The sequence below is a fragment of the Oncorhynchus keta genome, chromosome 35 (assembly GCF_023373465.1).
Source record: "Oncorhynchus keta strain PuntledgeMale-10-30-2019 chromosome 35, Oket_V2, whole genome shotgun sequence".
Lineage (NCBI taxonomy): Eukaryota > Metazoa > Chordata > Actinopteri > Salmoniformes > Salmonidae > Oncorhynchus > Oncorhynchus keta.
This window is the reverse complement of record NC_068455.1, coordinates 55,213,148-55,222,863: the sequence shown is the minus strand read 5'-3', so window position 1 is coordinate 55,222,863 and position 9,716 is coordinate 55,213,148. Positions and strand designations below refer to the sequence as shown.

General features: G+C 44.1%; 1 protein-coding gene across 1 annotated transcript; it reads right to left on the bottom strand.

Annotated features, from left to right (window-relative positions):
- Positions 1 to 1,116: 1,116 nt before the first annotated feature.
- On the bottom strand, positions 1,117 to 5,141 carry LOC118368639 (zinc finger protein 16-like). Its single transcript, XM_035752905.1, has 3 exons — positions 4,314 to 5,141; positions 3,910 to 4,131; positions 1,117 to 3,522 (listed from the first exon to the last, which is right to left on the bottom strand). The coding sequence occupies exons 1-3, from the start codon at positions 5,047 to 5,049 to the stop codon at positions 2,816 to 2,818; spliced, it is 1,665 nt and encodes a 554-aa protein (XP_035608798.1). The 5' UTR covers positions 5,050 to 5,141; the 3' UTR covers positions 1,117 to 2,815.
- Positions 5,142 to 9,716: the final 4,575 nt, after the last annotated feature.

The window sequence follows — 9,716 nt, the reverse complement described above, 5'->3', positions numbered from 1 at the left end:
ACAACAAAATCCTGCAGATTCCTCAAGATTTGGAAGCGTGTAATTGGCACACTGACTGCAGGAATGCCCACCAGAGCTGTTGCCAGATAACTTAATGTTCATTTCTCCAAACGTCGCTTTAGAGAATTTGGCAGTACATCCTACTGAGCCTCACAACCGCAGACCATGTGCATAGCATTGTGTGGGTGATAGGTTTGCTGATATCAAAATTGTGAACAGAGTGCCCCATGGTGGCGGTGGGGTTATGGTATCGGCAGGCATACTCTACAGCCAACAAACACAATTGCATTTTATCGATGGCAATTTTAATGCAGAGATACCGTGACGAGATCCGGAGGCCCGTTGTCGTTTCATTCATCCTCCACCATCACCTCATGTTTCAGCATGATAATGCACGGCCCTGTGTCACAAGGATCTGTACACAATTCCTGGAAGCTGAAAATGTCCCAGCTCTTCCATGGCCTGCATACTCACCAAATGTGTCACCACCCATTGAGCATGTTTGTGATGCTCTGGATCGACGTGTACGACAGCCATTGAAGAAGAGTGGGACAACATTCCACAGGCCACAAACAACAGCCTGATCGACTCTGTTCGAAGGGGATTTGTTGTGCTGCATGAGACAAATGATGACAGACACTGACTGGTTTTCTGATCCACGCCCCTACTTTTTTAAAAGGTATCTGTGACCAACCATATCTGCATTCCCAGTCATGAAATCTATAGATCAGGGCCTAATAAAAAAAATTAAATTGACCAATTTCCTTACTGTAAACACAGTAAAATCTTTTAAATGATTGCATTTATACTTTTGTTCAGTATACTTCCTGCCCGAGTCTGTTAACTTTAGATATCATCAGGGATAGCAAAGAATAAAGGACCACATTTCCACAGTCAGCGGCCTGTTTTGAATGAATCTGTTTGTGTTGCAAATGTATTGCCCTTCATGTTTGGACGGAAGTGTCTCTGGCATGTAGACCTACTGGGCTAAAATGCTACTCGCGTTCTCCTGCTCTGTCTCGCTCTCTGCGGCTTTCCAACAATTCTGATGCCTTTAACGGGAGCCACTATGTGTGTGTGTGTGTGTGTATAAAGGGCTTGTCGTGATCAGTGATGGAGTGTCGTAATGTTTATCTCCTATTTGATTGTCCCTCTGCAGTGGGCAGGATGAAGACACAGCTGCACAGACACAGAAACGCAGTGCCCGCTGGTTATACAAAAGAAGTACACAAACGCACACAAATCTACCATCTCAATTGAGTCACCAAGGCTCTCTGGGCACTGACTGTTCCTTCAAAATGTACACCATCTAAACATGTTCTATTCCAAGTATGCCAGTCCTTACATCCCGTCCCTCTCCTTATCTTAGTCCAAGTCCACATCAGGAAGTCTTCGTCAATGGGGGGAGTATTAGCATTGTTGAAAGTACACTCACACAACACAAAGCACCACATAGAATGCAGATGGTCAATTATTAGCTTTTCACATTTCCCGTTTTAATACGAATTGTTTACCAGATATTTTTTGGACAAGTTGGTGCTTCTTTTGTTATGTGTTCAACAGTCACATATGGTATTGGGGATATTTTCCAGCTACACAATTGGGGTGAATTGAGACAAGAGGGGTTATTTTCCCCCCATATAATTCACCTTGAACTGAATGTTTTCCTGAACCGTGTAGATAACTAGTCTGTTAAGAGAGGGGTTCATTTGAAAGGGCTACAGATATCAAGACTGCGTTCAGTTGTCAAACGTTGCAGATAGAAATGCCATAGAGCTGACTTGATTCCTTGTTCTACATGAGGTAGCAAGGAACTGAACAAAAAAATGTCTCACATGATGATGTTGGACATACCAAAAAGGTGTAAAGAATATAGTGTCATTAATATAGGTTACGTCATTATAAAAAAAGAAGATAAAATGCCAACTTATCTGCTCTGGGCAGAATAGTCGCTGGTAGGTAAGTGAGGTTAAAACAGCAGTGCCACTGTGAAACTTAATTTGTGCAGTAATATAAGAAGTCCACAAGGTGGCAGCAAAGTCACACTCCTCTTAGTAGTGTGAGACCTCTTCCCAACAGGATATGCCAACATGGGTCCTATTTGAATACAACTAAAATGCATCCTTCCTTCCTTCCTAGAAATAATCCCAGATCTGACTGGTTTTTTATTTATTTCACCTTTAACTAGGAAAGTCAGTTAGGAACTAATTCTTATTTACATTGACGGCCTACCCCGGCAAATCCATAACCTGAAACAACGCTGGGCCAATTGTGCGCCACCCTATGGGACTCCCAATCACGGCCGGTTGTGGTACAGCATGGAATCGAACCAGGGTCTGTAGTGACGCCTCTAGCACTGAGATGCAGTGCCTTAGACCGCTGTGCCACTCGGGGTTGGCGAAAAACATATTGCTTTCACCTATACTATCATTAAGCAATAATGCCCGAGGTGCCTTATTGCTATTATTGTTACCACTGTAATTAGAGCAGTATACGGTCTGCCAAATCAGCATTCAGGGCTCAAAACACCTAGTTTATAATGTTGAATAAGTCATGGATTATTTCACCGAAGTGGGAAGGAGGGATGTGTTTCTGAAGTATTGGAACAGGGTCATGCTTTCATCTCTTTATCATGATGCACTTTGACCTTTCCCATCATGGCACACTCCCTTTTGAGTCTGTATGGTGCTTGTCTTTAGACAGACAATGTTCCTGCCTCAGTCTCCTCAACAGCATGTCAATCAATAGGCTCCTGCGATGGCTAGGCTACACTTAGCAGTAGGCCAGCCTAGGTCCAAGGTAACAAGTGTCACTGTCACTGTATTGGGGTGCAGCGGTGGCTCTTGTAGGTGCCCAGGTGACGGAAGCTCCTCCCACATTGCTGGCAGCAATAGGGTGTGGCACCACTATGGATCCTCTGGTGGGTATACAGGTTACCAAGCTCCTTGAAGCGCCGCCCACACTGCTGGCACGCGTAGGGGCTCTCCCCTGTATGCACCCGCTGGTGCCTCTTTAAGCCGGAGAGCACCGGGAAGCCTTTCCCACACTGGGGGCAAGGGAAGGGGCTCTGCCCGCCATTGTGCCCCAGCCGGTGACTCTTCAATCGGGCAGCGTGCCGGAACCTCTCCCCACACTCGGGGCATATGAAGGGCTTTTCCCCTGTATGGATGCGCTGGTGCTGCCGTAGGTTGCCCAAGTAGTTGAAATGGCGGCCACAGTCGCCACACTCGTAGCCCCCTTCCACTTTCTTCTCCCTCGTACCTCCCCCGCCTCCTCCTCTTGCTAGGCTCATCCCCCCAGACCCGGCCCCCATGCTCCCACCTTCCAGCACCCCCAACCCCCGCTTTGAGTTACTGCTACCCTCCCCCAGGGTGAGGAGTGTGGTGGAGGTGGACTGCAGGGCGCTGTGGGTGCCGGTGGTGTTGCCGTGTATCAGTTTGATGTGTTCCTCCAGGAACAAGGAGTCGGGGCAGAAGGTTCCACACAGCGGGCAGAGGTATGTGTGGGAGGGAAACTGCTGGCCTGTGAACCGACACATTAATGATTACAGTTATTGCACTCAGTCCACTAGAGTTCCTAAGCATGGAATTGAAGCATACAGCCAAAGCAGCAGCAATAAGGATTGGTCAGAAGGTTGTCAACACACTGCAAAACTTTTTTTTTACTTGTAATTTTTCTAAATAAAAATGGAGCAAAAGCAACAACAAAAAAAATCAATGTGTAAAGATGAAGACCCTCAATGTCACAAATTAATGACCCTGAAGAAGGCACAGTGATGCCGAAACGTTGGTAAATACCCATTAAATTGCAGGGAGATTACACATGGAGCGTGCAACTTTATTTTTGATAGTTCACAAACGAATGACGACATGAAATGAAAGCATAAAGGTCTTCTCCCTCTCCCCTCACCTGGTTCTAGTCGATCCACATGGTCCTCCACAGAACCGTCCCCCTCCCCTCCTGAAGAGGCCTGGGGGGCCAGGGGAAAGTCAGGGGTGTGGGCGTCATGGGAGAAAGGTGCTGAGGGATGCTCCAATCCACCATCCCTTTCGTTTGACTCATCACCCTCTTCCTCGTCTTTCTCTTCTTCGTCTTCATCTGGTATTGTCTCACATTTAGGCTCCCTCATACCTGCATAAACAAACGCATATTTAGGCTTTTATGATGGCCATTTACAGAAAAGTCGAGTGGGCCTATACAGCCTTTACATAGACACATGCAATGGTGCAAGACTGGGCAGCATCCAGCATATCAATTCCCAATGTATACCCTACTCCATGGCCAATGCACATAACAGTGATTGGTGAGTTTACCTTTCAAATCCGACGTGTACTCCACACCCGTCATCCATTCATAGTCGTAGATCCGTTTGCTTCCCGATGGTAGTATGCCGAATAGGTCATCCGTGTTCGAGTCCGACTCCTCATCCCCAGACCCCGCGTCAGGGATGGTGTCCGGCCACAGGTTGAGGGAGTGCGGCTGGGGTTCGTGGCGGCTGTCCCTGTCACTACCAGACGGAGGATTGCTCGGGTCGCTGTCCGCTTCAGCCCCCCGTGAATTCTTATCTTTCATCAGATAATCGCAAATTGCATTGATGTTTTCTTTCTTTACGCCAGGCATGGCTGGTTTGGCTTTCTTGGGGTCGTTGCTGTGCTTGCTGCCCGAATGGAAGTCTGATTTTCGGAATACAGATGATGCCTCGGTGGTCATTCCGCTGGGGTACGGGTCCCTACCGTCTCTTTGTATCTCCAGCCTTGCTTTAAGGACTTCAATTTCGTCTGTTTTCTCCCGCAGCTCAATTTTCAGAACCCGTATCCTGACGCTGACAATTTTCCTGATTTCGGACAATGCCGTTTCGAGCACCACTGTTATGTTTCTTCCAAGGTGTTCGGTGATGTCGCTCACCGAGCAGAGTAGCTCCTCGTCGGGTTCGAATTCCAAGAAATCATCTTCGGCTCTCGCCGTAGGCCCCGGCGTGTCCATGAATGTGTTTTGGGGGTCGGGAGAAAGGCTTGTTTCGGTGAAACTGTGGTTTCTTTTACGGCTCATGTCTTTGGAGGCTTTAAAGTTAGCTAGCTAACAGACTAGCTACTGTGGTTGGTTAGAAGGAGAGTCTCGTCAGCAACACTTAAAAAATAACTTCCGGGTCATGGAATTTCGGGTGAACGTTCAAAGTACAAGTACCCCACGTAATAGTAGAAACGTGCCATTAACCTGTATTTATTTATTCATAATGTATGACAAATATTTGTCTAGACCATTAACAATGATTCATATTTGTTCATATTTCAGGGACATTTGTATTACATTTGTGGTTTAGCACATGTTCCAAGATCAAATAAATGCCCCCATATGTGCATGACATAAACTGTCTTATAGATGTGGTCAGGAGTACTCAGTAGGGTCTGTGGAATCTATATCTGGTGAGATTTCATTGGGCTCTGAACAATATGGACTGTTACTTGTCTTTTAATGTGGTCATACAGCTTAAAACTCATATTGCCTTCAGAACAGCCTCAATTCGTTGGGGGCATGGACTCTACAAGGTGTTGAAAGCGTTCCACAGGGATGCTGGCCGATGTTGATCTTTTGCCTTGCCCATTCATCCTCTGAATGGCACACATACACAATCCACGTCTCAATTTTCTCAAGGCTTAAAAGTCCTTCTTTAATCTGTCTCCTCCACATCATCTACACTGATTGAAGGGGATTTAACAAGTGACATATTTAAGGGATTATAACTTTCACCTTGATTCACCTGGTCAGTCTATGTCATGGAAAGAGCAGGTGTTCTTAATGTTTTGTATACTCAGTGTATTTGCCTTATAGAGAAACATTTATTATTTGTGCCGATATAAAAGTGGGATCGGGGAGGGTTTGTAGAATCTGTATATGGTGTCATGGGGCTCTGAATAATACAGAGTGTTAATGGCCTTTTATTGCGGTCAAACAGTGTTACGCTTTAGTTACCCATTTGAATGTTTCTCAATGCTATAAGTGAATACTTAGAGCTGACCAAGTGAAACAGTCTCCTTCCTCACTTCAAAAAGGCAATTTCACAGTTTGAAGCATTGAATTCAGGGACATTTTCACAATCCATGGTTCAGGAACAACTTCATTACAGTAGTGTAAAGGAAATAGTTTAGAATGAATCAACAAATGGCTGCACAAAGCCACATTTTGTCTAGTTACATATGACAGGAAAAGTAGTGTAGAGGTTCTCCACTTGGGTCTGAAAGAAGTCATTCACTTATGCAACACCGTCAAATGCAAGTCATGTGACTCCTCAAAACATAAAGACATTCCCAAGCCAACTCAGGGGAAACTGTCTTCATTAACTGAGGATTTTGATAAAATAAGCACTAGAGATTGGTTCAGGGATAAGATGTGCACCTTGATCTTGGAACTGTTTGCCAACATTTCCAGAATGTTCTGAGAGGATAGATGTTCCACCTAAGGTACCTGGAATAGCACACAAGTGGTGTCATTTTGAGAATGTAATTATACTTGTGAATTTAAAAAAAATAACATTGGATGGCCATATCTATAAACATGCAAAATAGAGTATGCGGTCGCAATAGTATAACATTGAGTGTTAAAGTAATGAATTCCTTAAAGCAGTATGAGAAGGAACTGGAGGTCATTCTTCACTGACTACAGAAATATCTGGTGCTACAGTATTTGGCATTTACATGAAAAGGTTGTGGACATTGTTCTGAATTATGAATTGTCTCATCATTGTGGGAATTTCAAAGCTCAGGTAGATGGAGGTAGTTGTGGTCCCAATATGTGTTGGTTCACTAAAGCGGTCGTATTTGGAGATAATGTCAATTAATTAATTCACAATAACATGAGATGTTGTATTTTGCCTTAATGTTATTTAAGAACGTGTATATCAGATTCATTGAGTATAAGGGTGAACATGATCCCCCTAAAAAAAAATCTTATTTGATTAGTAGAAACCCCACTGAGTATTTCCTGCCCCACTTTAGATGAGACAGGTAGAATAGTTTTATTTCTAAGAGCCAATATGTATCCCATGCACAGTGTATTACAGTGTATTCATATTGGGGGCTATGGAAGGTTGGAGAACAAAGTGTTGCTGGATATTTTCTACACAGTCCTCCTCAAAAAACAAATCATATTTGGTTAGTAGAGACCCTATATTCTCACCTCACTTTAGCTGAGGCAGGTAGTAAGGTTTTCATACTACCGTGCTATATTTGTACCGTATATTGTCCAGGTGGCCATGCAACCTATTTAGCCATAGTAAAAGTCCAGCAACACTTGCTATGACCTTGCTTTCAGGTCAAGCTCACCTGTTTTGTATTCTAGGAACTCTAGTGAGTAGACTGCACCCTGTTTGCTTTGGACACACAATCAAACTTTTTTCCCTGTTTTTTTCCTGCAATTTGTTTGTGCAATACAACAGAAATGCAATAAGACTTTTATTAAACATTACATTTCAAAATTGAATCCTTGAACAATAGTAAATAAACAATAGTAATATTGTTGTTGTTTTTTTACCAGTAGGGTGTTATGTTCTTGACATTAATTTACTTAAGCTCCAACCATTTCTCAATGTGCTCCACCTTATAATATTCTTTCTTATATTTTTATTTTATTTAATCTTTATTTAACTAGGCAAGTCAGTTAAGAACAAATTCTTATTTACAATGACGGCCCGCGAACAGTGGGTTTTGTTTAGGGTCAGAAGGACAGATTTGTACCTTGTCATCTTTTTTTTTTATACATAACTTTAACATTATGCGCTGCAGTTTTTGTTGTTGTTGATTTCGTACAGTTGTACGACTTTTATTTTAAAGGCAAAATCCAAAAAGCGGAAGTCTTAATGTGGGTAGGATCCAGCTAGTGTTGCTGTCGTGACGCTGTGGCAGTACGGTCAGAGTTTCTAAAGCCAGAGGCGCAACATCGCGAGACGCTTGTAAAACAGTCCGAACAGACCAGGCTGGGGTTTGGGATTTGAGAAGACAGTGAGAAGTGAAAAGTATTCCTTAGTTGTTAATTACATTTTTTCGAAATCTAAAGGCACAGCCTAGATTCGAGCGAATGTTTTAAGTAGTTGAAAATGTTATTACTCCAACCTCGTGAAAGTGACAAACGCACACGTTTTCATTTTCGTTAAAAACAACTTTATATCGAAGGAGTGTCTTTGAGTTGACTGCCTGCACATGCGCTTTTTTGGCGGGAGACACAGATTGTATAACGAGACAAATATTTCACCGGATGTATAAATCAAATCAAATCAAATTTTATTTGTCACATAAACATGGTTAGCAGATGTTAATGCGAGTGTAGCGAAATGCTTGTGCTTCTAGTTCCGACAATGCAGTAATAACCAACAAGTAATCTAACTAACAATTCCAAAACTACTGTCTTATACACAGTGTAAGGGGATAAAGAATATGTACATAAAGATATATGAATGAGTGATGGTACAGAGCAGCATAGGCAAGATACAGTAGATGGTATCGAGTACAGTATATACATATGAGATGAGTATGTAAACAAAGTGGCATAGTTAAAGTGGCTAGTGATACATGTATTACATAAGGATGCAGTAGATGATATAGAGTACAGTATATACGTATGCATATGAGATGAATAATGTAGGGTATGTAACATTATATTAGGTAGCATTGTTTAAAGTGGCTAGTGATATATTTTACATCATTTCCCATCCATTCCCATTATTAGAGTTGAGTCAGTGTCAGTGTCAGTGTGTTGGCAGCAGCCACTCAATGTTAGTGGTGGCTGTTTAACAGTCTGATGGCCTTGAGATAGAAGCTGTTTTTCAGTCTCTCGGTCCCAGCTTTGATGCACCTGTACTCACTTCTGGATGATAGCGGGGTGAACAGGCAGTGGCTCGGGTGGTTGTTGTCCTTGATGATCTTTATGGCCTTCCTGTAACATCGGGTGGTGTAGGTGTCCTGGAGGGCAGGTAGTTTGCCCCCGGTGATGCGTTGTGCAGATCTCACTACCCTCTGGAGAGCCTTACGGTTGTGGGCGGAGCAGTTGCCGTACCAGGATACAACCCGCGGATGATTGTGCATCTGTAGAAGTTTGTGAGTGCTTTTGGTGACAAGCCAAATTTCTTCAGCCTCCTGAGGTTGAAGGCGCTGCTGCGCCTTCTTCACGATGCTGTCTGTGTGAGTGGACCAATTCAGTTTGTCTGTGATGTGTATGCTGAGGAACTTAAAACTTGCTACCCTCTCCACTACTGTTCCATCGATGTGGATAGGGGTGTTCCCTCTGCTGTTTCCTGAAGTCCACAATCATCTCCTTAGTTTTGTTGACGTTGAGTGTGAGGTTATTTTCCTGACACCACACTCCGAGGGCCCTCACCTCCTCCCTGTAGGCCGTCTCGTCGTTGTTGGTAATCAAGCCTACCACTGTTGTGTCGTCCGCAAACTTGATGATTGAGTTGGAGCGTGCGTGGCCACGCAGTCGTGGGTGAACAGGGAGTACAGGAGAGGGCTCAGAACGCACCCTTGTGGGGCCCCAGTGTTGTGGATCAGCGGGGTGGAGATGTTGTTGCCTACCCTCACCACCTGGGGGCGGCCCGTCAGGAAGTCCAGTACCCAGTTGCACAGGGCGGGGTCGAGACCCATGGTCTCGAGCTTGATGACGAGCTTGGAGGGTACTATGGTGTTGAATGCCGAGCTGTAGTCGATGAACAGCATTCTCACATAGGT

Coding starts and splice junctions, on each gene's coding strand:
- LOC118368639 (XM_035752905.1), bottom strand. CDS start 5,049: ATGAGCCGTAAAAGAAACCACAGTTTCACCGAAACAAGCCTTTCTCCC. Junction 4,132..4,313: donor GTACACGTCGGATTTGAAAG/GTAAACTCACCA, acceptor TTGTTTATGCAG/GTATGAGGGAGCCTAAATGT. Junction 3,523..3,909: donor TGTGGATCGACTAGAACCAG/GTGAGGGGAGAG, acceptor GTCGGTTCACAG/GCCAGCAGTTTCCCTCCCAC.